This window comes from Daphnia pulicaria, chromosome 7 (assembly GCF_021234035.1).
Source record: "Daphnia pulicaria isolate SC F1-1A chromosome 7, SC_F0-13Bv2, whole genome shotgun sequence".
Lineage (NCBI taxonomy): Eukaryota > Metazoa > Arthropoda > Branchiopoda > Diplostraca > Daphniidae > Daphnia > Daphnia pulicaria.
This window is the reverse complement of record NC_060919.1, coordinates 3,274,594-3,300,076: the sequence shown is the minus strand read 5'-3', so window position 1 is coordinate 3,300,076 and position 25,483 is coordinate 3,274,594. Positions and strand designations below refer to the sequence as shown.

Below are 25,483 nucleotides of genomic sequence, written 5' to 3'. Positions count from 1 at the left end.
TCCACAGACGTGAATGGTCCTTTATAAGTTTAATGACGCACGATATTTGTATAGGCATCATATTTAAATGCCTCTTCCGTTTGGAAAACTAAACACGCCCGGAATTGGATTAGGAAAAACAAAAGTTTTTAATTTATAAACTTGATTAAAAATGATACCTCTTATCGGTTTCTTACAGACATTTATTTTCTGAATACATTTTAGAACAGCCACTGGCCAGTGGATAGCCATCACCACCTTTCCCTTGAAAATCAGTTTTAAATAAAGTGAGGTCACGTTCGCTTTCCTTCCTGGATGGGGATGTTATCTCGCTTATAACATCAAACTGTCAAAATAAGAAAAATATTCTAGTCCTACCCCAACACATTTCATGTTTCCCCGTTAACCTTCATCTAGATAATATTGGGTAGCCTTTAAAACCTTGAAACTTTCACCGACACACATAACATTTTGAAAATAAAGGATCTCTCAAACCAGCAAGACTGAACTATCGTGGCTATAGCCCAAAGCTATACAAGCGGTCTTATATAGGCAACCTAACAAGATTCAAATTAAATTTTGATCGGCAGTTGGATCTCGAATTAGGAACTGACAATGCCCCATTCCCTAAAGTTTAATGGATAGAATGATAATCAAGTTGATTTTGATTGGCAATCTTAAATTAAACTCACCACTAGTGCGGTTGATGATGACACCAAATCGACAGATATTTTTTCATGTTGTTGCAACTGACCTCAATAGATTAGAAAGTAAATATTGGCCAAAAACAAGCAGCGTGTGTGTAAACTATACTGTCAATCAAGTTAATCATCAGACAACAGAAAACTCAACTTCTATCAGTCTTGCCATAATTTCACTCGACAATGAATTAAAAATGCCAAGACAAATAATATACTGAATCGGGGTTTCGGAATTCCCCTGTAGATAAATAGATTACCCCTGATAAAATAACTTACAATTGAGGTCTCGGCGGCCCCTATAAATTGAGAAAAATCTATCAGAATAATGACAACAACTAATCGATACTTGTATCATTACATACAATGGTTCGCCTCTCGACGATATTCATCCACGCAGCATTGGCAGCATTGTTAGCATTGGCTTGTCCAGCTGATGCAGCTGCTTTAAAGGTGGAAGAACAACTGCAACTGCTACAAACGAAAGTGAATCAACTTGAGGCTCAAGTTCAACAACATGTAAGCTTTTCCGTTAATAAAGTTGCACGATAAAATTTTTATCACGACCTATCTTTTGAAATTTTTCTCAACAGGAAATGTTGGCGGAAAAATTCGCTAGGCTGGAACGTGTTCTGGAAGAAATGTAGAACGAACGAAAAACCTGTTCCAGTTCGGCGTCTGTAAGCCCCGTACACGCCGCCATCCCAAGAACATGCAGAGAGGCTCAGTCCGGTGATCCAACACTCAGCTCCGGAATGTACTGGATCGATCCTGATGGCCAAGGAATTGGCGATAGCCCCATCTATGTCTACTGTGATATGGCTAAAGGTAAAATACAAAGAATTAAGTATCTTTTAATGTATAATAAAACTAATGTGATGGCGTTGACGTTCAAGGATCGACATCTATCCTCCACGATAGCGAATCGCCTATAAACGTGGGACACTGCACCGATCCTGGATGTTACTCCAGGCCCGTGAATTACAACGCCAGCGTTAAACAAATGACGGCATTGGCTCAACTCTCAAATGAATGTCATCAGTCTATTAAAGTAAAATAATTCCTCGTTTTTAGAAAGCAAAAATTAATCGATTTGAATTGAATAGTATGACTGCAATTTTGCCCCCTTCGAACTAAACGAGGTCGCCTTTGGTTGGTGGAATGACAAGGACGGAAATTCCAAATATTTCTGGTCGGGTGGCAACACCGACACTCACACCTGTCAATGCGGAATCGATGCAAATTGCGTTGAAACTTACATCAAGTGTAACTGCGACGCTGCTGCACCAGTACAACTATCCGATGACGGCAAGTTTGAATTTAAAGTCTCTGATGCAACGTTATCTAATAAACAAATAAGCAGGCGTCATCACTGACAAGAGCATTTTACCTATCACGCGGCTGAATTTTGGACGAACGCAGCTGGACACTTCATCCGGTGTACACACCCTAGGTCGATTCGAATGCACGGGTCAAGTGGTCGTTAACGGCATGCCAACATCATGCGAGGATCTGTGGAGGATCGGACACACTATGAGCGGATTGTATTCCGTGATGGGAGCTGAAATGGTCGAAAGTGTCTACTGCGACTTTAATAAACTTCCTAGCGATCCCGGTAAACTCTAATCAAAATTCAATGTTAATTTATTGATGGCTTTACGCTTTTCAATAATATTTTAACCAAATTAATTGCAGGTTTCGAAACGTGGATTGGATTTGCAGACGTCAAATCAGCCCCGGCGTATTTTTATGCTCAGAGAAACTCAAGTTTTAATCAAAAAAACATTCCAGTTCCTTTCGATATAGCAAAAGTCAATATCGGAGGTGCCATGGATTTGCAAACGGGAAAATTTACGGCACCTCGATCGGGAACATACTTTTTCTCCGTATCGGGATTGGCGGTTATTCCAGCATCTTCAACTGAAATGGGTTTCTGGATAGGTATATATTTGAATGGTAATCAAATCGGATCAGGTTATTCCGGCGAGGTAAGCACAGCAAGTCAATACCAACCGTATTCTCAGCAATCAACACTTAATTTGGAAGCGGGAGATCAAGTTTGGGTACAGATATGGCAAATGTCAGCAGGAGTCTTTCTATTTGACAATAATGTTCATTTCACACACTTTAATGGCTGGCTCCTACAGGAAAATATTTCAAATTCGTTGAATGCTATGCAAATGATACGACACGATTTATTTTAAAATGCCGATATTTGTAAGATGAAATGCTATCAGGTCCTTAATCCCGACTTAGATATAATAACTTTTTTAATCTCTAGATTTCTCCATGAAAACAATTAAAAATTTAAATTAAAACCTGTGTAAGAAAAGAAATAAATTTCGTTCAGTCAGTTTGGTCTGTAGTTTGTCGCTGAACGTCGATTCAACCTAAAAATAACTACGTTATCAACGAGCTTCCTATTCCCGGTTTTCTACACCACTAACTTCACTAACCAAAAATGACAGATTTATGCTTGACCTATTCTTAACCCATTCCGCGCATTGCATTTTCCATTTCTATTCTTAAAGGCTGTTTTGATCATCGTGAGTTGGCGAATACAAAATAGGACAAAAGACGATAAAAAAAAATGAGAAATGACCAACCTTGAATGCTGGAGTCTCGCCAGTTTGTTGAATGTCTGGGCAATCGTTCCAAGTCAGCAAAATGCGCAAAAATGAATCGCGGCGCTTGGATAACAAACGAAAAACTAAAAAACAGCTGCTGAGCTCCATCCAAAACCGGATACTAGAAAGAAAAAGAAAACGGAAAATAAATAACAATTTATGGTTGCCAAATCGTCTTCACTTAAAGATAAATGGTGTTGAGTCCAAAAGAACAAATACCTAAATATAACAAAGAAACTAAAATGTTTGATTTAGCTTGATTAAATCCCAGTGGTGAACGACGTTTCGCACAAAACAACATTAAAGAGGCTGTCCCATTCCGCTGGGGCAGTCGGAGGAAAACATGAGTTATTATGGCACTTTGCTAGTACATGCCGAAATTGGCGACTTGTTGATTGTCTCTCTCCACGTCTCTGTTGGTTACGAAAAACAATAGAACATCAAAAGCCATACACAATACTCGTCGACAAGTTAATCTTCCAATCCGTCGTAAATGCCACTAGAGATTCAACTACTTTCACAGAAATCCTTTGAATCCAGCCGTTAGCTAGTCTATGCCACCTGACGTAGAAATAACCTAACCTGAGACTTTATAAAGGTAAGGATGAAAATTTCGTTAATTGATAAGGCTAATGCAGCCTATCATCAAAGAAAAATAGTCTCCATTGACATTACAGAGTTGCGAACATTCGATGTGGTTACCAGCAACTTGTTTACGTCAAAATACGGAGAATTCTCTGTTTATCTATAATAACACAGAAATCAACGTTTTCCAAGACAAACAATAGTTCCTCAACTAAAAAAGTTTGGGTGATGGTAACACCAGGATCAGCTGATACAATTAGAAGATGCAGCCAAAATTTCAAAAAGAACCAAATGGTTTCCGTTCCAAGATAAAAAGATAAATAAAGTCAGTGTTAAACCAATTTAACTTGTTCTCACTATGAGGAAAAAACCATAAAACTTTAATAGCGTGTCGGTACCAAGAAATTTATCCGTGCCATTACAAAAACCGCAAAGGAAAAACAGCGGGGACACTTCAGTTGTAAACTGCGTTCAACCAAAGCATCCAACAGAAATGAGTCAACTAATTCAAATAAACGTTTCACTTTCCTCTTAATTCGAATTTATCAGGAAAAAAAAACCGTTGGTGTTTTGTAAATCTTAACAACGTAATAAAACGCCGTTGTTGAATTTAAAAAAACGTGCGCATATGACAAATTTACCGATAAAAAATAAACAACAAATAGAACATTATTCAGTCGAACAAATACACCACTAGTTAATTATCTCCATTTTTAGGGGTATTATTATTAGTTGCGCTGGACGGAACAGTTCCGCTTCAACCATTTTTATCTGTTACTTAAAAATTAAATGGTCGGTCATTCACATCACCTGGTGTGTGATAGAAATCGACCACAAAATGATGCCCATTAAAAATAGCGCATTATCCAAGTCAAATGAAGATGCTCCGCCTCACAGTAATCCCTAGTACTGCTTGCCGAGCAGGTGTACAAGTAAAATCAAAATGCTTTTGAATAAATTTCATGTCGGATTTTGATCAAAGGAATTTTTCCCACGACACACGCTTGGACAAACACAATAAGGAAAAGGAAAAAAAACCTGTGCGTATCGTCATCTTTTGAAGTCATCTCGATTTACCTGCCTCATGTCGAAACCAAAAAAAATGCCTGACTCTCGTTAATCGCTTCGGCGACATTTCTAATCAGCCGACAGATTAAGAACACACACAATAAGCCCAAAAAAGAAAAATATACTTTTATCGACAGGTGGAGCGACTTTAGTTTAATGCGGAGCCTGTTTTAAAAGCGACTATTTCAGTGCATCACAATATCCGGATTTCTCAGACGGAATTTCCCACCGACTCCGTTGAGAATAGATTAGCAACCACTAGAGACAATGTCTTTTTTAAGAAAAGATTGATTCGGCAAGATACACGTAAGAAAAGTGCGCATAAATAAATCCTATTCAAGGTCTGTGAAGATAAGAAATTCAAGGATCGTTATAAAAAGAATTAGCAATTGAATTGCAAATTTCAATGTGTACTTGAAAACATCTAAAAAAATAAAATAAAAAGGGAAAAAGTAAAAGCTGACGGGAAATGACGCGTCCAAAAAACACTTTGACCTATTCCTTTTGATTTCTAACTGTTGATCCACCGGGAGAAGTTGCGCATAGCCCTTGGCTTTTGAAGCTTTCCAACCGGTACATCCAACAATTGCACGCGGTGCGGCAAAAATACGATGATGTTACCGTGCATCGTCATCCTTGAATGAATAGTCTCTCTAGCTTTTTGGCGGTCAACCAACAACATTTTTAGAAATTTCCACATCTTTTTGTACGTGCAATACACCACAAAAGAACCGGAGTCGATGACAAATCAAACGCCCTCGACTGTGCGGCAATAACTACCAGCTGATCCAACGTGAATTCAAACTCAACATTTTCAAAAGGTAAAATCTCTTTAGCTCTAGCTTTAGGAAAGTGTACAGGTGAGAGCACAGGGTTCGTCATCCATCCACCCAAACTAAAAAGAAAAATTAGAAGAAAAGATAAGAAAACCCCCAAAAATAGGCCATTAAGTTGAAGGTTACACCCAATAGGAGGCGAGGGGGGAAAGAAAAAAGGAGCGACTACTTCTTCTTCTTCTACGACTCTTCCCCGGCCCCAATCCCTCCCCCCTCTTTTTCATACTTGATACTGGCCGCCTGCCCACTACTACCAGCGCATAGTGAGACTGCTGTTCAATATTTTCTCGACTGCCAAAGAGAAAGTCAGCACAGTCGCTATCCAGTTGTTCTACTGCAAAGAATGCACTCTCTCCATCGTCGCAGTCGTTGTTGCATCTAATTGCGGGATTATTATCATCGACTGGTGGCTCTAGATACTTTTGTGTTGGGCAGGGGGTTTCTCTCTTAGCAGTTGTAGTTTTGTTTTGGTTTGAAATTCGCCCAGTTCACCTGTTATATCCGCCATGCCCCGTGCTGCTGCGTTTGGACGGATTTCTTTCTCGGCGATTCTGGTCGCTGTCATCTTTGTTTCCTGTTTAGTTTGCTTTCTACTTCAAGACGCTTTCGTTTACACCCAGCCACACCACCGAATGTCAGTCTCGCCAAAAATTATTCAATTGTTTTATTTGATTTTTTTTAAATGGTTGAAAACTAATTCTGATTGTAATTGGAAAAAAATGTTTGCGCAGTTTTCGGCTGAGCAATAGCCTTGTGGCGGATGCAACAGAGTTGGACGCTGCTACTATTCCAGTTGAGAAAGTGGTGGCGACAACCAAAACAGACCAGATAGTTTCGTCGTCAAACAGCCTAATCGCAGGTGAGCTATACACGTGCACACTCTAGTTTTGATAACAGGTTTTCTTTTTTCCTATTTTGAAAATCGAAACGAAGACAATATACTATGAAAACTAACTTATTTTCCCTTGTTTGTCTAGATAATCGGGTTGGCGGAGCCGATCTGTTCCATAAAGTGCGTATCTTGTGCTGGATCTTGACGACACCTGAAAACCACCAAAAAAGAGCCATGGCAGTCAAAAATACCTGGGGGAAACGTTGCAACGTTTTACTCTTCATGAGCTCAGAAGATGGTATAAAACTAATCATTTTAAAAACAACCGCAAAGACAAAATTCAAATAACAATTTCCCATTCAAGATCCTAGTCTACCGTCCATCAAATTGCCTGTAATCGAAGGGCGGAATCAACTTTGGGGTAAGACCAGAGAGGCCTTCCGCCACATATGGAACAACTACAAGGATCAAGCGGATTGGTTCTTCAAAGCCGACGATGACACGTATGAAATTCGACCTATTTGTCCCCCTTAAAACATATTCTTATTCCTCCAGTTATTTTCTTGGAATTTCAACCGGTCATTCAACTACTCCAAACAGGTATGCCATTCTGGAAAATTTGCGATATTTCTTGTCGTCTTACAACACGTCAAAGCCTTTATGGTTCGGCCATAAATTCAAGACCATCGTCAAGCAAGGTTATTTCAGCGGTGGCGCAGGTATAATATTCCCACAAAAATTTAGAAAACGATTGGGCGCTCATTTTTAAATTTAAATAGGATACGTCCTGAGTAAAGAAGCTACCAGAAGGTTCGTCGAAGAAGGGTATGGAAAACTTTCCAGTATTTTTTTACATGTTAAACCAATCCAATCACTTTCCCTTTTTTCTCTCTTTTATAGCTACTACAACATATTACTGTGCCGGCACGATCACGAAGGAGCCGAAGACGCAGAAATGGGTATGCGGTGTACAACATTTTTATGTCTGAATATCAAATTGTCAAAATCTCTGTTGCTGTCACACAGGGAAATGTATGAGTCGACTCAACGTTTCGGCCATGGACACCAGAGACTCCCAAGGTAGAGGCAGGTTTTTCCCATTCTTCCCTGAGCAGCACATCTTTCCTGGGAAAGTAACCAAAGACTATTGGTACTGGCAAGCCATTTACTACCCCGCAAAAGAGGTATAAAAATATAAAACCTCCATTGTTGTACTCGTATCATAACGTTTGCAACCATTTAGGGACTGGAATGTTGTTCAGACAGTGCAATCTCTTTCCACTACGTCAAACCTGAACAAATGTTTCTCCTGGAATATCTGATTTATCGGCTCAGGCCGTTCGGATTGGGGGCGGAAGACCGGCCTGCCACTGCTGAACCACCACCGGATTTAGATCTGACTGCGATGCCTTGGTTTGTTACAGAGAAACAATTGGAAGGCAATTCGGCAGCTGGTGGTAACATGATGGAATCTACCACCATCAGCTCTACGACTACCGTGAAGACCAATCGATACACGATGAAAAATTACACGGAGCGATTAAACGAACTCATCAAACAAACTGAAAGAGCCAGAAAGTTAAAGATAACGTAATCAACACATCCTATTATTTTGCACGATTCGCCACACACTTTAAATAAATATCTCTGTTGCCCGTGATAATACATTTTTACCGAATGTCCCGTTCTCATTCGACCGATTTCAAAATGTTAATTGTCATTCGAGAAAATAGTTTGGTTCCGTTATTTACGTTGACATTTAAGAGTTATTTGCAAGTTGAGCGACCCACTTGCGATCAAGAAAACGAGAAATCAAATTGACCTTCTAATAATAACGGATGATGTGACAGTCAGAGGTCCCTAGTGCTACTCAATTCCTTGTAAGGAAAAGACATTGAAATCTGCCCTTATTTCACAACAGTTGGAAATTCTAGCTGCAACAATTAAGGGTTCCTATATGTCCACATGTAAACAAAGAATGTTGCAAATCAAAAGGTATGGCAGCACTTGGCAGCCTCAGGGGAAAAAAATTAGTTGGAAAAATCCACAAAAAACCTGACGTAGCTACATGTTGTAGTATTTGGTTTGTTGCTTTACTATTATTGGCTTACATCTTATTAAATAGGTGATAAAAACTGCAAGGCTGCTAAGACAACAGACATCAATTGAATCTCTGTGTAACTCAATTGCACACAAGAAACAACTTTCCAAAATCTTTGGTACGAAACCATGCTACATTAAACACATATTTTGAAGATTACATACCTGAGATAGTTGTTAGACTTGTCACGTTTTGTTAGTGCTGCTACAGAATCCAACATCTCGTCCCAATCCTCCAAACGCCATTATTCTTCTTCCCAAATTCGACATAGTAAAGTTGCATCTGCATTTTGCCTATAGAATTTCAAAACACCGTTGTTAGACTAATTGGTGAAACTAGGTAAATTAACTAAACCTATACATACAGAGCTTTTTTTCAATTTTCTTGTTGAATTTGCTTTGTCAGCTTTGTCACAAAGACATGACAAAGATTTGTCGTTTGTCGAACATCGTCGAATACACATCAACATTTTACACGTGTCTGCTTGGGACAGACGATTAATTCGTTTTCAAATGGCGGGAACGTACGCAAGGTTGCTAAATTACGAGTTAAATCACCACAAAATTGAATATTTCAATATTTTCTCTCGTAACTACGTAAAATGACAGTACAAAAAATAACATGCCAGAATAAATAATGAGGCATTAAGGCGAAACCGAAATCACGTATGCAAGTCTCGAGTTCAAGTACGGCAATGGAATATTGCGTGAGTCGATAAATTGTTTTGTTTGTTCTTCCTTCTTACCTGCTATTCGTCTTCGTCATTCCTTTTTGGAAATGGAACCGTAAATAGCCAGAAAACGTGAACAACGCAGAAACCGCGGACGATGGGTACAACGGACGATTTATAAGCAGGTCAGCTCAAAGAGGATTTGTTTTTGTCCGAATCTTCTTTTTTCTTGGCACCTGCTGCGCTTGTATGTGTGTAGTAGGATACTAGAGATAAATCATTTGCGGTTGTTGGAATCCATGTTACTTTCTGTTGACCATAGCAATTATTTAAAAACAAAAAGGAAACTGCGAATATGCTTTTCAAATTTACCGGGTCTTTTATCATCTTCTTGTTCTTGATGAAGACCATTGTGTGACCAAGACGATGAATGCGCAATTATACAAAAGAGGAAAATAAAGGCGAGGGTTTCTCTTTACTGTTTTAAAAAACAAATTTCTTTGAAGAAAGAGTTAAGAAGATATCAGAGTCATGATGGTAATTATTAAGAAAACATGACCTGTTTCCATGAATTAATACAAATTTATGTTGAAAACCAACTGATTACGATACACTTAATAATTTCGATTTAAAATAAATTATGTTGCATAACTGCCGATAATATGCGCAGTAAATTTGTGCAACGTGAAATACCAGATGCGCTCTAAAGCGATACCAAATTTCGCGTGATTTGACTTATTTCAGTAAAATTACTTTTAAAACATTTCTGCTTGGTTTTCAAAAACACGCGTATTGATTTCAAAACATAAAATTTTGGCCTCAATTTCAATCAGCCCGCCTTTGAAATGATGACACCATATTTTAAATTCCCTAAATAGATTCTAGTCACGAATTATTTTTGAAGATGTTACATTTTTAGATTTCGGAAAATGTCGACTAAGGGAGAGCACATGTCCATCCTTTTGCTGATGTTACAAGCCGAGTGACTATATAAAACGAGCGACTTACTCCATCAGAACATCGAGTAGATAATTGGCTAACGGTTGATTTGCATCAGTTTCCAAATATCTCCTAGCCACTAATTTAAAAAATGAGTTGGTTAATTTTAGTTGTCTGCGCTAGTATTCTATCTCTGTCAGCCGGACAGAGTCCTTTCCACGAAGGAATTGCGGTAAGTTTTCCGTTTTCAAATTTTATTAATTGAATTTGTGCAATCAACGCTCGTTCTTTTTATTTAAAAAAAGGGCGGAATGGAATCCGGACACGGCGATTCAACGATGAGAGGCAGCGGCCCATTCGTAACGACCACTACCGTGACAACGATCCTCGACTTCAATCCCGCGGGAATGTCCAGGTCTATGCGTTCACCCTCTTTCGCCAGTGAAAGGTCCCACTACTACGGCGATAAGAAATACGGAAGCTTCAGTCAAAAGGACGTCGATGTCATCGTCAACACTTGGAACACTCTGAAGAGACGTGGTGACTTCGCCCCCAAAGTTTTCATTAGGTAAAATTATTTTACGTTATATAATTCCAAAAATAATTTTGAATGACATTTTACTCGTTGCAGATATTTCAAAGCGAAACCAGAGTCCCAGAAAATGTTTCCAGCCTTCGCCAACGTTCCCATTACGGAGCTACCCACCAATCACGAATTCCTGAATTCGGCCTATACCTGCATCACGAGTCTCAATTACCTCATTCCTTATTTGAAGTTCGATCACCCTGAAAGATGCCCCGCTTTCCCCAAACACTTGAAGGACAAGTACAACGCCGTCGACCTTAAGGTAATGGTGCCGATCAAAATTTTTTAAAAAAATTTAAAATCGAAAATTATTTGGCAATAATTTGTTTACTTAAGAAATTGGGATCCATCTGGATGACAGCCATGCAAGAGGAGATGGGCAACGCCTTCACCAACGACGTGCGTGATGTCTGGAAGAAAGCCGTCATGGCCGTCATTGAATACGCCTCTAAATAAGATGACAATTAATGTGGTTAAAAACGGACTTAATTCGACAATATTGCTAATATAGTGGAAATAGAAAATATTATTGACATCAATAAAAAAAGTAAATCGAAACTAATAATCTCGTATTGGCATTCTCACATATTGTCAGAAACTTTTCTGCGCAATTACAAATTTACAACCAGCAGAAGTTTTATAAGCCCTTCCATAAATAATAATGGCCATTCTACAGTTATAGAGAAATAAGGACATTGCTTGAATGGTCTGCTCAAATTGTTTTATCAATAATTTGAATCTGAGAATGTTTGCATTCCTAGCTGTCACACAATCCTCTACACTCAATTATTGGCATGCTTCACAATCACAACTAATCAAAAGATCGAATCAACTCGTTACCAATAAACTTGATCAAATTACAATATCACGAAATGTTACGTAACCTGAGGAATGGCTGAATCGAGACACCGACAGTAAATTCAACTCGTACAAAATCACGAACTGTGGTGAGACTCAATGTCAAATGATTAAACACAAACCGCAATCACGAGATTTTCGACAGCAATAGACATTAGACAATAGCCGGGAAAAGCACACAACTGTTCAAGCTAACCTTCAAATTAAAGAGCGACCAGCCTTCACTTGACACGACTAGTCTCGCACGTGTCTGGATTTCAAAGGCAAAGGCCTTGAAATCCAACCAGCTGTTTTTCGCATCCGCAATAAGTCGTGAAAATAAATGAAATGTAAAAATAAATGTTTAGCTATTTTGCGTTGAATATTGTATTGACTAAAAGCTTGGTTATAATATTACAAATAAAATACACAAAGCAGCTTGTACAGTAGCTGTGAAAAAGCGCCCCCTAAATAACACTACGTGAAATACAATTAATCGTTTAACAAATATAAATTCGATTATGGGGTTGAAGCGTAATCGGTAAAAGCGGACAAGGCCTTCTTCCAGACGTCGCGGACGTCGTTGGAGTAAGCGTTGCCCATCTCTTCTTGCATGGCCGCCATCCAGATCGGTACGAACCTCTGTTTTAAAAATAAAGATGGGCGTCAGAAAATGAACCGTAATTCATTTTTCAATTGTAAATTAGAACCCTTACCTTGAGATCAACGACGCTGTATTTATTCTTGAGATCGGTTAGGGCGGGGCATCGCTCCGGATGTTGGGATCTGAGATGAGGAAGGATGAATTCCAGACTGGACACACAAGAATAAGCAGCGTTCAGGAAATCGTGATTATTTGGCAAATCCGTAATGGACACGTTGGCGAATTCCGAGAAGAGCTTCTGAGCTTCGGGTTTGGCTTTGAAATATCTGCGCAATTAATTGGTTAAGATGAATTTAATTGATTTAAAATAATAATAAACAAAAAATACCTCATGAACACTTTGGGGGCGAAATCGCTGCGCTTCTTGAGAATATGCCAGCTATTCACAAGGACGCTGATATCGTTTTCGCTCAGGATATTCATTAATGGGCTAGTTTCGCTGCTTCCTTCCGGAAATTTATTCTTTTCACCTCCTCCGTAGCCGCCACCGTAAGAGGAGGACCTCTCACCACCGCCGCTGTTAGGATTGCTGGACGAGTGGAAAGTTTTCGTCATTCCGGTGCTCAAGTCGAGAACTGTCGTCACGGTAGTTGTCGTTACAAACGGACTGCCGGTCGTTCCTCCTCCACGATACCTCGAACCTATTCCTCCCTTTTTAAAACACAATAATTAACAATTAAATCTTTTGAAAAAGTTGTAAAGAAAGAAAAAGAATTTTACCGAGAATCGATCGTTGTATGGACTCTGTCCGACGGCCAGAGAGAGAAGAGCACAAAGAACCAAAATCAGCCGTGTCATTTTCGGGAGATTGGAAAATTGTTCTACGCAAATCAGTCAAGATTTTACTCGGATGCCTTCAATGATGTAAAACTCGCCGTTTATATAGTCGGTTGTTAATGTTGACTTCAGCAAAATGAATCTGTTTAACTTGTGTCAACAATTTTCAAAACCTAAAAATGGGCAATCTTTTTTTAAAAAAACAAAAATTGTTGGTCACCACTTCTATTTGTGAAATGCATCGATACTATGTTTGGGATGTTTTGCTTGCAGGTTTCCTTTGAAAAATAAAAAGCCGAGCAATAAATAACTAAAACAAAAATTTAGGTCATCCGAGTGCGTTGATCGGCAAAAGATAACACCCATCCGGTACATACATGCCATTTCAATGCGGAAAATAAATCAAAGTCATCTAAAAATAGCGTCTCGAATTGCATCGCCAAAAGTTTCTTTTATGGACGAGCGTTTTCTTGCCCAGTCATGCCAACTCGCTGCCATTTCAATTTCTAACCGAATCCAACAATCGATTGTTGTCAAATAGTACCATTAATTAACAAAAGGGAAAGTTGATTAAACGTGGATTAACTTGGGATAGTACGTAACCTTAACATAAAACTGCACACGGTAGTCGGATGTCACAACGATATTATCTTATCAGCTGATTCATCACGCAATGTTGTTTCGGGACAGCGGTGATAATAAAAACGATCATAAAAATGAATAGCCGTTATGACTCAATGTTGAGAAAGTAAACATCGACCCTTGTTTTCGAAACTAATGCAGGTACACTAAACATGTTTTCGTCTCAAGTCCATCGTTATTTCAAGAAATTGTATACAGTGCATGTTGAGAGCCATCGCAAGCATCACATTCATAATAATATAAATGGGTGCAACACAAACAAAAAAAAAGATTTTGGAAGCATGGCCATTGCATCAATATTTAGCACTGATGTTAAAAAATAATTACACACGTCACACAATTCGCCCCCAACATACCATAACCGCACGTACACAAAGATATTGTTCATTAAACTGAGTAGTGGGAGTAGCTTAGTCAGATGTGATATCCTGCAGCAAAAAGTTGAAAAGGGAAACTGAACACTTGTTTGGACGATCAAGATATATTTTTATTATAAAGGACAAGACTGTGTTTACCAAAAAAAGGAAGGGATTGGACAGAACAGAATTTTCAAAAACCTATTTGTTAGTCCGGGCGGTCAAGGTAAATGGTCAACCAACATGATACAGGCTCTTTTGCTCTGTTTCAACTGATGGGGTATCTCACATCAGTTACTGTTTTTTTTTTGTGTTTTTTTGTTTTATGCATTACCGAATAATTATTTTTGTAAAAAATCGCAGGGGATATATCAACGATCAACATTTCGTGTTTCTCATAGGAAATAATCGGCTTGAGGTTTTTTGGAAGGAATGCCACGAGTCTCTTGAGGGGCAGCTTCAAAAATCGTGAATTCTCGATGGAGATTTTCGTCCAATTCCAAAATGGCAGCTACATTTCCACACCTATTGCAATATTAAAAGTTTAAGTAACCATCTTGGTGAAATCTGGCGGGAAATTAAGACAAACCTATAGCAGTAGTTGGGGGCGGACCACACCGTCAGCACCGTTTCGTTAAAATGCCATTTGTAGCCTTCCATGACAAGCTGGTGTGCTCTGCAAATCATTTCGATGTCATTTGAGGTGTTGAAATGTTGCACAACATCGGAGCCAAAAAGATAACCGGCACCGCGTGGACTCACTCCCCATCCTTGCTGTGTATCTGTCAAAAGCAAAAACCAAGATATGAATGACCACTTTCACAAGTATAACCAATATTGATTTTCCTACCTTCAGGATCAGACCAAAGGAGATCACACATAGGTCCATCGTGAGGAACTTCCTGCTTTCTGTCAATTATTCGGATTTGATCCAGTGTCTGAATTGAAGGAGATAGCCCACCATGCACACAGAATATCTAAAATTTGAAAACCATGCCATGTTAGAATTTTTATCAATGCATGTTACTACTGGAAGCATACTTTGCCGTCAATGATGGCTGAAAGACTTAGGTAGTCGAAAATTTCAGTACAATAGCGCCACACAGTCACTGAACCATACTTTCTAAAACATTCGTCATAGAAACCATAAACCTGGGTAATTTGACGTGATTCATGGTTCCCTCTAATCAAAGTGATGCGATCTGGATAACGAACCTAAGAAAGAAGTCTCAAATGAGAAACAAGAGGAAGAAATGTTTAACAAAAATTTATACTACCTTTAAAGCTAATAGGAGAAGAAAGGTCTCTACACTGTAAAATCCTCGATCAACAAAATCTCCCATGAATAGATAATTTGTGTCTGGAACATCCCCACCCACTTTAAAAAGTTCTTTTAAATCATAAAACTGGCCATGGATATCACCACAAACCTAAAGCAAGCAAAAAATGTTAGTTATTGAGCAATAATCAAAAGCTAAAACTAAACCTACTGTGACAGGAGAGTCAACACGCTGAACATTGCTTTCTTCAACCAGAATCTCCCGTGCTTTGGCACACAAGGCTTTGACTTCTGATTCCTTAATGATATCACACCGTCTGAGTTGTTCGATCTGTCGATCCAAATCACTAAAGTCTGACATATTTACGTTGTCTGTTTCCTAGTTGACGAGAGGGAAATAAAGAATAACGACCTTGAGTATGTGCAACAGCCGACCGGTGATGTCATACACATTGACTTGGTAAATGTGGAAACTGACATTACACAGAACGAGAATAAGATAAAAGCTTTACCTCTTTGCGTTAATGAAATGTGAGTGGTGATGGCGAGGAATGAATTCGTGACTGGATAAGTTGACGATCGAGAGTTAAGCCACGAATTGAATCCGTCCTCGTCGTTCTTCAAAGCTATCCTTACTTCCTTGGCTTGCCTTACGTTGCCGGACAAAAAAACTGGGCTTCAATCTAAACGCCATTAAATTATTCGGCGTTGCCAAGTTGTTCCGCAGCAATTTTCAAGCGCGCTTTTTTCCTTTTTGTTGAAATATCGATATTGTTCTGAAAATGATTTACAAATCTCTGGATAATATTATTAGTAAGAAAAAAAATTATAAATTAAGATTAGAAACAGCTCTATTTTAAAAAAATATTTTGATAAATTATTTATCAATTTTGAAATATTCTCTGACGTCAGTCGGCCTTCAGCCCGATGTTTGCTACCAAAAGAACAAAACATGGTCACGATGGGTTTCGTTAAGTCAAACGGGACCTTTACTAACGCTGACATTGAATTGATATGTTTATTTCTCAGAATTTCTTTGGATAAAAAAATCGATTGCTTGAGGCGGGCATGTTCAAGTTGATTTCTGATTCTCAAAACGCGGATCTTCTGACGGTCGTTTACTTGTTTTCAATAAAATCTGTCATAATACAACTAACCTTGATTCAAGCCTTGGAAATCTGGTATTCACAATGTAGCCGTTACTTATTTAAACACTTCCTGTTTCGACACTTTGCAATGCCAGATCGCTCAATCGACATTGGACTTGTCAAATTTCTAATTCATTTCGGAACGCTCTTTGGCAACAAACAACATAAAGAATTCCTCTTGGCTCAATCAACGAGTATATCATTTATAGCATTTAATTATCACCCGTATGTATTGCGGGTCGAATCAAGCAGATTTTGAATATATAGTATAATCATAAGATTTGAAGTATTAAAAATAGTAAAATTTGAATTCCAACGTCCTAAATCACGAAATTAATCATAATAAACCCGAAAGTCAAATATATGAGTTGCTGACTATTGCCAGCAATTCGGTGCCCATCGTTTGGTATGAATGGCGTGTTCGAACTCGTAGCCAGTGTCGTCCATTCATTGACATCCGTCGATGTCAAAGTGGACAGTTTGGTAGTGGATGGACGGGTGGTTGTTGGTGTTATTGATGGACGGGTGGTTGTTGGTGTTGTTGGTGTTGTTGGTGTTGTTGGTGTTGTTGGTGTTGTTGGTGTTGTTGGTGTTGTTGGTGTTGTTGGTGTTGTTGGCGTTGTTGGCGTTATTGTCGTAGTCTCAACCGTAGTCGTCGATGTGCTAGCTGTAGTAGTCGTGGTGGTCGCCGCCGGCGAAGTCGTCGTAGTCGATGTCGTCACCCCAACAGTTCGTGAAATGTTGGTCATAATAGGATTGGGTCCATCACCACAAGTGTTCCTAAAGTCGTCAGTACTTATGTCCCAAACCATGGCTCCACCTAGTCCCCTATCCAGAACGTAGCGACTTTTGACTTGGGCCATGGCGGGATCGTCGTAACCAACCCAAGTCTTTGGCACGCTCGGAGTGGAAGCGTATGGACCGATTTGGAATGTTGGATCGACAACCACCGCCCAGTTTTCGTTTTTGACATAATTACAGATTTCGTTGTATCCTAATGTGCCTGGTAGATTGGTTAAAGGTCCTGCAGCTCCAGGTCCCAAACCAGGTGCCGGAAGAGTGGGATCTTCCGTGTAAGTATAATCGAGTGTCCAGGACTTGCCGTATAGGGGAATTCCCAGCATGAGTTTTGAGGACGGCATACCACTATCTTTCCAGTATTTGACTACAGCATCGATATTGTTGGTCTCATCGGTATCCCAATCCCTTTTATAGAGCGGGGCGTGGTGGTCAGTTAAAGGTTCCCATGGCCCGTGCATATCATAGGCCATAATGTTGATGTAATCAGCTGTCTCGGTCAACACCGGTATGTCGTATCCTAAATGTTGAAAACATTTATTTAAAATCTTTTTATTTATATACACTTTTGAATAATACTAACCGAGGTCGCTAATGGTTTTATTGACTCCCACAGCGATAGTGAGTAAATATTTCGGTGTCCGTAAATCAAATGCGGCTCGAAGTTCCTTCATTAATTCAGAAAGCCCAGCTTTGTCGGACGTGCTATTTGGATATTCCCAATCGATGTCCAGTCCATCAAATTTATACTTGTCAAGAAATGACAAGACTGAATCGACAAAAGTCTTTCGGTTGGCTGGGCTAGCCACCATGTCCGAATATTTCGTTCCGTTGTGAGTCTTCCCAGCCCCCAATTGCGATGGTAGTCTTCAAACTCGGATTCGTTTTCTTGAGATCGACGAATTTCGAATAAAAATTATTTACTCCTAAATCAACTGTAGAATCAAATTCTACGATCTTGAAAGTTTTCCCATCCAGGATTGCAAAAGCGTAGACCATGTCGGTGCAGAGTGTGGCATTTATGTCGTCTACTACATACTTGCCATCGTCTGAATTTAAACGAGGTACAAATTCGATAAGATAATTTAAATAACGTCACATAGTGAAGGCAAACATACCTGGACGATAGTAGGCCCAGTTTGGGAAATAGCAAATAAAGCGGGATCCGGCATTCATGACTTTGTCTGAAATAGTTGTCATCAGAGGATTGGCTCCACCACCGCATTTGTTGCGAAAATCGTCGGTACTGATATCCCAAACCATTGCACCACCCAGTTGATTGTCGATGACGTATTGACTCTTATTGGCAGCCATTTTGGTGTCGTCGTAACTCACCCATGACTTAGGGTTACTCGCAGAGAAGGCATAGGGGCCGTTCAGGTACTCAGGATCGTCAACAGTCTCCCAACCTTCAGTATGGATATAATTACAGATTTCGTGATATCCTAGAAAACCAGTTGATCCTGTGAGTGGACCAGCTGGTCCTGCCCCTTTTGTCTTAGCAAGGAATTCCGGTTCGACACTTTCTCCAAGGATCCAACTTTTTCCGTAAAGGGGAATTCCCAAGTTAATCTTGTTCGCAGGAAGTCCTTTGCTTATCCAGTGGTTGACGATGAAATCGATGTTGTTATCCACCGTTTCCCAGGGTCTTTTGTAAAGTGGGGCGTGGTGATCTGTTTGAGGCTCCCATGGCCCGTGCATGTCGTAAGCCATTACGTTAATGTAATCCGCTTTTTCGGCCATCACTGTCACATCGTAGCCTATTCATAAATTTGTGTTATGTCAGTCTGAATGAAACAATCTGTTGGAAATTAAATTAAACTTATACCTTGGTCGATGACGTTCGAGTTTGCCGCTACAGCGACAGAAATCAATTTAGTTCCCAAGGCAAGTCGAAGTTCCTTCAATAATTCAGCAAATCCTGCTTTGTCGGATTCACCATTCGGATATTCCCAGTCGAGGTCCAGTCCATCAAATTTGTAAAGTTCAAGAAATGCCACGACCGAATCAACAAAAATCTTTCGGTTGGCTGGGCTTGCCACCATATTCGAGTACTTGTTGGTTCCGTCGTGAGAATCGTTCCAGCCTCCAATAGCGATGGTCGTCTTCAGTTGAGGGTTGCGAGTTTTGAGTGCGACGAAATTGGCGTAGCCCTTATTGTCAATGTCGACCCACGAATCATAGATTTTTATTTTGTACGTGGCTCCATCCAGGACGGCGAAAGAATACACCAAATCGGTACACAAAAATGGATCGATGTTGTCCACTTTGAAATTTCCGTCACCTGAATTATAATAAACGTTTAAAGCAATCAATGAATAGAATATGATGTAATTGAAATACCTAAACGGTAAAATGTCCAGTTAGGGAAGTAGCAAACGAAACGAGTTCCTACGACGGATGGAATTGCGCAGCAGGACAAAAGAGCCAGCGCCCAAACAATTTTCATCCTCAAAATTGGGTTTAGGGACTTTTAATTTTTAATAATAATAGGGAACTTGAGAAGTTACAAGGAAGTAAAGAATTCCTTTCGCTCTTTGCAACAATTCACTCGGTACTGCCTTTTGTTCAGTTGCAGCGAGACAGGTCAATTAAAGTAGCCATAAATGATAAAGATCAACACCACGATAGCGAGGGGAGGTGGGTGTTTAATACATTGTTTTCCGTCAGTCGTTAATATTTTACTCACAAGTCAGTAGTTAGTCAATGTAAAGAGGCGGATCTCACACCTGTGCTCTATTTCTGAACGTTCCATCTGAGATGGCGCAATTGTTTAATCTACGATAATCAAGACGACCACGGTTCATTTGTATTTTTAATCTCCTGTCAAAGTTGAATTTTTTCAAGAATTGCTTCACACCTAGGGGAAAAATAAAGCCCCACAAGGAAAATGTGAACTTTGTGGATGGATACTGTTGTTATGTAACAACCGAAAAACAGACGATAATTAAAGGTCATGATTTCATCAACGTGAATTATAATCTCTTAAACGAAAGATATTATGAAAAAAAATTCCCGTTTTTTTCATTCAACCATTTAGGACGACAAAGAAGAATTACTGATGGACGTCATGGCAATGCGGTCATCCGCCGTATTGAATTGGATCAACACCACAGCAACACCACCAGATAGGTTAGTGTGGTTCCTATCAACTGACGACGAACGCAAATGTCAGGAACTATTGACATTCAGTCAATCAACTAATAAATAGCACACTGAAATGATGATAGTTTAGTCAGGGTAAACATCCCAACGACTCCGAGCGTGGGCGAAGTTTCAGACACCTCAAGTAGGAAAGTAAAATTAAATTATAAAACGTACTTGTCCATTATTTCTGTACAGGTGCTTTCCAATATTAATTATTGAGGCGAAAAAAGTAAGAATGTGTTCGATTGGAAAACTGGTATATATAGGGAGGAACCTCGACACGTCAGTCAACATCACCTGTGATCATCAGAAAGCACTCAAAATTGCACCGAAAAACTTTCAGTCAATCAATCAAATAGACGAGAAAGGATTTCCGTTTCCCCACAAATGGTTTTCACACGACTTGTTCGCGTTTTGCACTTTAAGACACTTTCCCGTGATGAGTCTATACCTTTCCCACATTATTATGATTGTTATCGAGCAAAAATTAATGGGCAGGAAACCTTAAGGAGAATATTTGAATGTAATGGGGTAAAATGTCAAAGTACTATGTTCTACAACATATTATCAAAATAGGGATATCCATTATCACTATCCTAATTTTTTTACAATCGAGCAATTAAAAATGCCATAATCTAGCTAGGGTGTTGAAATTGCTATTAAAAAATTGTGCACTACACCAAATCAAGTTGAAAGTAAAAATATTCTGTACCTGCAAATTATACTAGAAGCAGACATAATTCAAAGTCTTTGGAGAACTTGGGGAAATGTGGATACTTCTGTAAATTCTCCATTCTCCTTTTCTCGGATTCTGCACTTTCTGCATTTCTGTAAATTTCAACGTGTAAAACCAATAAGTAACCAGTAAGGACAGAATGTTTTTGTTAAATGTGTTAGTTATATACTGTGCAAAGCCGTGTTGTGTCAGCAGCATGTTATTGGAGACGTGACGGAGAAAACTAATTGAGTTTGTAGTTTTGCATATAAATTGGAGTCGGCATGTCTGCGGAAGTCAGTCAAATTCTTCAACTGAGTAAGTCACTTAACCAAGCTGTAAACATTTTCTACATTCTTATTCGTCTCTTGACAAAACAAAATGCCCTGAAAAACTGAATCGAGAAACTTAATCACAACAAATACAAATGTCAACAAATCTACATTTTTAAATGTGTCGGCGTTGCCAAATAGATCCAAAATAGTTCTCTCTTGGCTTCCGAAGGGGTCCTAGCCCTTAGCCCCCTCCATACCCCTGCCCCTGGGAGGGGGGGGGGGGGGTTATTAGAACGGGTTTCCGGTTTCGTGAAAATTTTTACTTGTTCTGTGACGGGTGAAGTCAAACTTTTGCAGACAACAATTTGATAAGAAAATAGTCACAATCCGGTCAGCGGATATTGAGCGCTTGTGATCAAACCGTTTTAATCGTTTCCTGCGGTTTGGATTTTAGAAAGGCGTCGATTTTTATGATGAGTAGTCAAACTGTCTGCTTTGAGTGCTTTAATTTTAGTTTCAGTCGCTAAGTTGTAACTTTAAATACTGCTAGTAAATCTTAACAGCAATAATTAAGTAGAATGACTAATTAGCATCTGTGTTAATTACTCAATCACTTAACTAACCTTAATTCAACCCTTGAAAATCTGGTCTCAACAATCTAGTCGTTTTTTGTTTCGTATTTAAACACTTCCTGTTTTAACATTTAGCAATGTCCCATCGTTAAATCAACATTGGAATTGTCAAATTTCTAATTCATTTTTTAACGCTCTTATGCAGCAAACAAAATAAGAATTCCTCTTGACTTCACTCGTATGTATTGCGGGCCGAATCAAGCAGATTTTGAATATATAGTAATAAGATTTAAAATATTAGAAATTATTAAAAATGGTTAAATTTGAATTCTGACGTCCTAGAAAACTAAATTAATTAAAATAAACCCGAAAGCCAAAAATGTGAGTTGCTGACTATTGCCAGCGATTCGGTGCCCATCGTTTGGCATAAATGGCGTTTTCGAACTCGTAGCCTGTGTCGTAGCCTGTGTCGTGACTCTTGGCCAAGTGGACAGTTTGGTAGTGGATGGACGGGGTGTTATTGGCGTTGTTGTCGTTGTCTCACCCGTAGTCGTCGAGGTGCTGGCTGTAGTAGTCTTGGTGGTCGCCGCCGGCGAAGTCGTCGTAGTCGATGTCGTCACCCCAACAGTTCGTGAAATGTTGGTCATAATAGGATTGGGTCCATCACCACAAGTGTTCCTAAAGTCGTCGGTACTCATGTCCCAAACCATGGCTCCGCCTAGTCCCCTATCCAAAACGTAGCGACTTTTGACATTGGCCATGACGGGATCGTCGTAACCAACCCAAGTCTTTGGCACGCTCGGAGTGGAAGCGTATGGACCGATTTGGAATGTCGGATCGACAACCACCGCCCAGTTTTCGTTTTTCACATAATTACAGATTTCGTTGTATCCTAATGTGCCTGGTAGATTGGTTAAAGGTCCTGCAGCTCCAGGTCCCAAACCGGGTGCCGGAAGCGTGGGATCCTCCGTGTAAGTATAATCGAGTGTCCAGGACTTGCCGTATAGGGGAATTCCCAGCATGAGTTTTGAGGACGGCATACCACTATCTTTCCAGTACTGGACGACAGCATCGATATTGTTGGTCTCATCTGTATCCCAATCCCTTTTATAGAGCGGGGCGTGGTGGTCAGTTAAAGGTTCCCATGGCCCGTGCATATCATAGGCCATAATGTTGATGTAATCAGCTGTCTCGGTCAACACCGGTATGTCGTATCCTAATATTAAAAATATTTAATTAAAAAATATTTTTATTTCATCTACACTTTTGAATAATACTGACCGAGTTCGCTAATGGTTTTATTGACTCCCACAGCGATAGTGAGCAAATATTTCGGTGTCCGTAAATCAAATTCGGCTCGAAGTTCCTTCATTAATTCAGCAAGCCCAACTTTGTCAGACTCACTACTCGGATATTCCCAATCAATGTCCAGTCCATCAAATTTGTAAAGTTCAAGAAATGCCACGACCGAATCAACAAAAGTCTTTCGGTTGGCTGAGCTAGCCACCATGTCCGAATATTTGGTTCCGTTGTGAGAATCGTCCCAGCCCCCAATCGCGATGGTTGTCTTCAAACTCGGATTCTTTTTCTTGAGATCGACGAATTTTGAATAAAACTGATTTGCTCCTAAATCAACTGTAGAATCAAATTCTACGATCTTGAAAGTTTTCCCATCCAGGATTGCAAAAGCGTAGACCATGTCGGTGCAGAGTGTGGCATTTATGTCGTCTACTACATACTTGCCATCGCCTGAATTTAAACAAAGTAAAAACTCGACAAGATTATTTAAATAACGTCACATGGTGAAGGCAAACATACCTGGACGATAGTAGGCCCAGTTTGGGAAATAGCAAATAAAGCGGGATCCGGCATTCATGACTTTGTCTGAAATAGTTGTCATCAGAGGATTGGCTCCACCACCGCATTTATTGCGAAAATCGTCGGTACTGATATCCCAAACCATTGCTCCACCCAGTTGATTGTCGATGACGTATTGACTCTTATTGGCAGCCATTTTGGTGTCGTCGTAACTCACCCATGACTTTGGGTTACTCGCAGAAAACGCATAGGGACCGTTCAGGTACTCAGGATCGTCAACAGTCTCCCAACCTTCAGTATGGATATAATTACAGATTTCGTGATATCCTAGAAAACCAGTTGATCCTGTGAGTGGACCAGCTGGTCCTGCCCCTTTTGTCTTAGCAAGGAATTCCGGTTCGACACTTTCTCCAAGGATCCAACTTTTTCCGTATAGGGGAATTCCCAAGTTTATCTTGCTTGCAGGAAGTCCTTTGCTTATCCAGTGGTCGACGATGAAATCGATGTTGTTATCCACCGTTTCCCAGGATCTGTTGTAAAGTGGAGCGTGGTGATCTGTTTGAGGTTCCCAAGGCCCATGCATGTCGTAAGCCATTACGTTAATGTAATCTGCTTTTTCGGCCATCACTGCCACATCGTAGCCTATTCATGAATTTCTGTTTTGTCATTCTGAACGAAACAATCTGTTGGAAATTAAATTAAACTTATACCTTCATCGATGATTTTCGAGTTTGCCGCTACAGCGACAGAAATCAATTTAGTTCCCAAGGCAAGTCGAAGTTCCTTCAATAATTCAGCAAATCCTGCTTTGTCGGATTCACCACTCGGATATTCCCAGTCGAGGTCCAGTCCATCAAATTTGTAAAGTTCAAGAAATGCCACGACCGAATCAACAAAAATCTTTCGGTTAGCCGGGTTGGCCACCATATTCGAGTACTTGTTGGTTCCGTCCAGAGAATCGTTCCAGCCTCCAATAGCGATGGTCGTCTTCAGTTGAGGGTTGCGAGTTTTGAGTGCGACAAAATTGGCGTAGCCCTTATTGTCAATGTCAACCCACGAATCAAAGATTTTTATTGTGTACGTGGCTCCATCCAGGACGGCGAAAGAATACACCAAATCGGTGCACAAAAATGGATCGATGTTTTCCACTTTGTAATTTCCGTCACCTGAAGTATAATAAACGTTTAAATAAGCAATCAATGAATACAGTAGATGATGATGTAATTCAAATACCTCCTCGGTAAAATGTCCAGTTAGGAAAGTAGCAAACGAAACGAGTTCCTACGACGGATGGAATTGCGCAGCAGGACAAAAGAGCCAGCGCCCAAACAATTTTCATCCTCACCAGTGACTTTGGGGCCTTTTATGATTTAGATTTTGTAAGTAATAGTAAGGAACTTGAGAAGTTACAAGTAAAGAATTCCTTTCGCTCTTTGCAACAATTCACTCGGTACTGCCTGTTGTTTAGTTGCAGCAAGACAGGACAATTGAAGTAGCCATAAATGATAAGGATTGGTCAACACCACGATAGCGG

At 39.8% G+C, this 25,483-nt stretch overlaps 6 protein-coding genes, 1 long non-coding RNA gene and 1 pseudogene across 7 annotated transcripts; 3 read left to right on the top strand and 5 right to left on the bottom strand.

Moving 5' to 3' along the window:
* Window positions 1-1,068: 1,068 nt before the first annotated feature.
* On the bottom strand, window positions 1,069-9,645 carry LOC124350391. Its single transcript, XR_006920882.1, has 5 exons — window positions 9,091-9,645; window positions 8,891-9,019; window positions 3,284-3,425; window positions 1,245-1,499; window positions 1,069-1,151 (listed from the first exon to the last, which is right to left on the bottom strand). It is a non-coding gene; the product is annotated as an uncharacterized LOC124350391 (long non-coding RNA).
* Window positions 1,380-3,265, top strand: LOC124349765. The gene is made up of 5 exons (XM_046800600.1): window positions 1,380-1,505; window positions 1,574-1,728; window positions 1,784-1,985; window positions 2,041-2,292; window positions 2,373-3,265. Exons 1-5 carry the CDS (start codon window positions 1,433-1,435, stop codon window positions 2,879-2,881), a joined length of 1,191 nt encoding a protein of 396 aa, XP_046656556.1. The 5' UTR covers window positions 1,380-1,432; the 3' UTR covers window positions 2,882-3,265.
* LOC124349727 (glycoprotein-N-acetylgalactosamine 3-beta-galactosyltransferase 1-like) lies at window positions 6,068-8,333 on the top strand. Its single transcript, XM_046800536.1, has 9 exons — window positions 6,068-6,427; window positions 6,525-6,652; window positions 6,771-6,923; window positions 6,990-7,128; window positions 7,226-7,344; window positions 7,405-7,450; window positions 7,526-7,584; window positions 7,652-7,809; window positions 7,869-8,333. Exons 1-9 carry the CDS (start codon window positions 6,300-6,302, stop codon window positions 8,217-8,219), a joined length of 1,281 nt encoding a protein of 426 aa, XP_046656492.1. The 5' UTR covers window positions 6,068-6,299; the 3' UTR covers window positions 8,220-8,333.
* A 764-nt stretch (window positions 9,646-10,409) lies between the features above and the next one.
* On the top strand, window positions 10,410-11,483 carry LOC124349977 (globin D, coelomic-like). Its single transcript, XM_046800941.1, has 4 exons — window positions 10,410-10,567; window positions 10,641-10,903; window positions 10,967-11,183; window positions 11,258-11,483. Exons 1-4 carry the CDS (start codon window positions 10,487-10,489, stop codon window positions 11,375-11,377), a joined length of 681 nt encoding a protein of 226 aa, XP_046656897.1. The 5' UTR covers window positions 10,410-10,486; the 3' UTR covers window positions 11,378-11,483.
* Window positions 11,484-12,127: 644 nt separating this feature from the next.
* LOC124349957 lies at window positions 12,128-13,291 on the bottom strand. Its single transcript, XM_046800916.1, has 4 exons — window positions 13,143-13,291; window positions 12,751-13,073; window positions 12,475-12,688; window positions 12,128-12,400 (listed from the first exon to the last, which is right to left on the bottom strand). Exons 1-4 carry the CDS (start codon window positions 13,218-13,220, stop codon window positions 12,278-12,280), a joined length of 738 nt encoding a protein of 245 aa, XP_046656872.1. The 5' UTR covers window positions 13,221-13,291; the 3' UTR covers window positions 12,128-12,277.
* Window positions 13,292-13,996: 705 nt separating this feature from the next.
* Window positions 13,997-16,156, bottom strand: LOC124349887 (serine/threonine-protein phosphatase 4 catalytic subunit). Its single transcript, XM_046800813.1, has 7 exons — window positions 15,989-16,156; window positions 15,688-15,855; window positions 15,475-15,627; window positions 15,239-15,412; window positions 15,048-15,174; window positions 14,787-14,979; window positions 13,997-14,722 (listed from the first exon to the last, which is right to left on the bottom strand). The coding sequence occupies exons 2-7, from the start codon at window positions 15,835-15,837 to the stop codon at window positions 14,593-14,595; spliced, it is 927 nt and encodes a 308-aa protein (XP_046656769.1). The 5' UTR covers window positions 15,838-15,855; window positions 15,989-16,156; the 3' UTR covers window positions 13,997-14,592.
* A 757-nt stretch (window positions 16,157-16,913) lies between these two features.
* On the bottom strand, window positions 16,914-25,397 carry LOC124348498 (annotated as a pseudogene).
* On the bottom strand, window positions 22,364-25,323 carry LOC124349464 (probable chitinase 10). Its single transcript, XM_046800102.1, has 5 exons — window positions 25,183-25,323; window positions 24,660-25,115; window positions 23,950-24,591; window positions 23,413-23,880; window positions 22,364-23,347 (listed from the first exon to the last, which is right to left on the bottom strand). Exons 1-5 carry the CDS (start codon window positions 25,286-25,288, stop codon window positions 22,470-22,472), a joined length of 2,550 nt encoding a protein of 849 aa, XP_046656058.1. The 5' UTR covers window positions 25,289-25,323; the 3' UTR covers window positions 22,364-22,469.
* Window positions 25,398-25,483: the final 86 nt, after the last annotated feature.

What these genes read in the sequence shown, in the direction of transcription:
- LOC124349765 (XM_046800600.1), top strand. Translation starts at nt 1,433, where the DNA reads ATGTACTGGATCGATCCTGATGGCCAAGGAATTGGCGATAGCCCCATC. An exon ending in CTACTGTGATATGGCTAAAG is followed by an intron (nt 1,506 to 1,573) that starts GTAAAATACAAA and finishes TTGACGTTCAAG; the next exon opens with GATCGACATCTATCCTCCAC. An exon ending in AATGTCATCAGTCTATTAAA is followed by an intron (nt 1,729 to 1,783) that starts GTAAAATAATTC and finishes TGAATTGAATAG; the next exon opens with TATGACTGCAATTTTGCCCC.
- LOC124349727 (XM_046800536.1), top strand. Translation starts at nt 6,300, where the DNA reads ATGCCCCGTGCTGCTGCGTTTGGACGGATTTCTTTCTCGGCGATTCTG. An exon ending in GTCAAACAGCCTAATCGCAG is followed by an intron (nt 6,653 to 6,770) that starts GTGAGCTATACA and finishes TTGTTTGTCTAG; the next exon opens with ATAATCGGGTTGGCGGAGCC. An exon ending in AGCCGAAGACGCAGAAATGG is followed by an intron (nt 7,585 to 7,651) that starts GTATGCGGTGTA and finishes GCTGTCACACAG; the next exon opens with GGAAATGTATGAGTCGACTC.
- LOC124349957 (XM_046800916.1), bottom strand. Translation starts at nt 13,220, where the DNA reads ATGACACGGCTGATTTTGGTTCTTTGTGCTCTTCTCTCTCTGGCCGTC. An exon ending in CATACAACGATCGATTCTCG is followed by an intron (nt 13,074 to 13,142) that starts GTAAAATTCTTT and finishes TGTTTTAAAAAG; the next exon opens with GGAGGAATAGGTTCGAGGTA. An exon ending in ACAGCGTCGTTGATCTCAAG is followed by an intron (nt 12,401 to 12,474) that starts GTAAGGGTTCTA and finishes TTTTTAAAACAG; the next exon opens with AGGTTCGTACCGATCTGGAT.
- LOC124349887 (XM_046800813.1), bottom strand. Translation starts at nt 15,837, where the DNA reads ATGTCAGACTTTAGTGATTTGGATCGACAGATCGAACAACTCAGACGG. An exon ending in GTGTTGACTCTCCTGTCACA is followed by an intron (nt 15,628 to 15,687) that starts GTAGGTTTAGTT and finishes TGCTTGCTTTAG; the next exon opens with GTTTGTGGTGATATCCATGG. An exon ending in CAGCCATCATTGACGGCAAA is followed by an intron (nt 15,175 to 15,238) that starts GTATGCTTCCAG and finishes TTCAAATTTTAG; the next exon opens with ATATTCTGTGTGCATGGTGG.
- LOC124349977 (XM_046800941.1), top strand. Translation starts at nt 10,487, where the DNA reads ATGAGTTGGTTAATTTTAGTTGTCTGCGCTAGTATTCTATCTCTGTCA. An exon ending in CTTTCCACGAAGGAATTGCG is followed by an intron (nt 10,568 to 10,640) that starts GTAAGTTTTCCG and finishes ATTTAAAAAAAG; the next exon opens with GGCGGAATGGAATCCGGACA. An exon ending in GCCCCCAAAGTTTTCATTAG is followed by an intron (nt 10,904 to 10,966) that starts GTAAAATTATTT and finishes TACTCGTTGCAG; the next exon opens with ATATTTCAAAGCGAAACCAG.
- LOC124349464 (XM_046800102.1), bottom strand. Translation starts at nt 25,288, where the DNA reads ATGAAAATTGTTTGGGCGCTGGCTCTTTTGTCCTGCTGCGCAATTCCA. An exon ending in CTGGACATTTTACCGAGGAG is followed by an intron (nt 25,116 to 25,182) that starts GTATTTGAATTA and finishes ATTATACTTCAG; the next exon opens with GTGACGGAAATTACAAAGTG. An exon ending in CTCGAAAATCATCGATGAAG is followed by an intron (nt 24,592 to 24,659) that starts GTATAAGTTTAA and finishes ATTCATGAATAG; the next exon opens with GCTACGATGTGGCAGTGATG.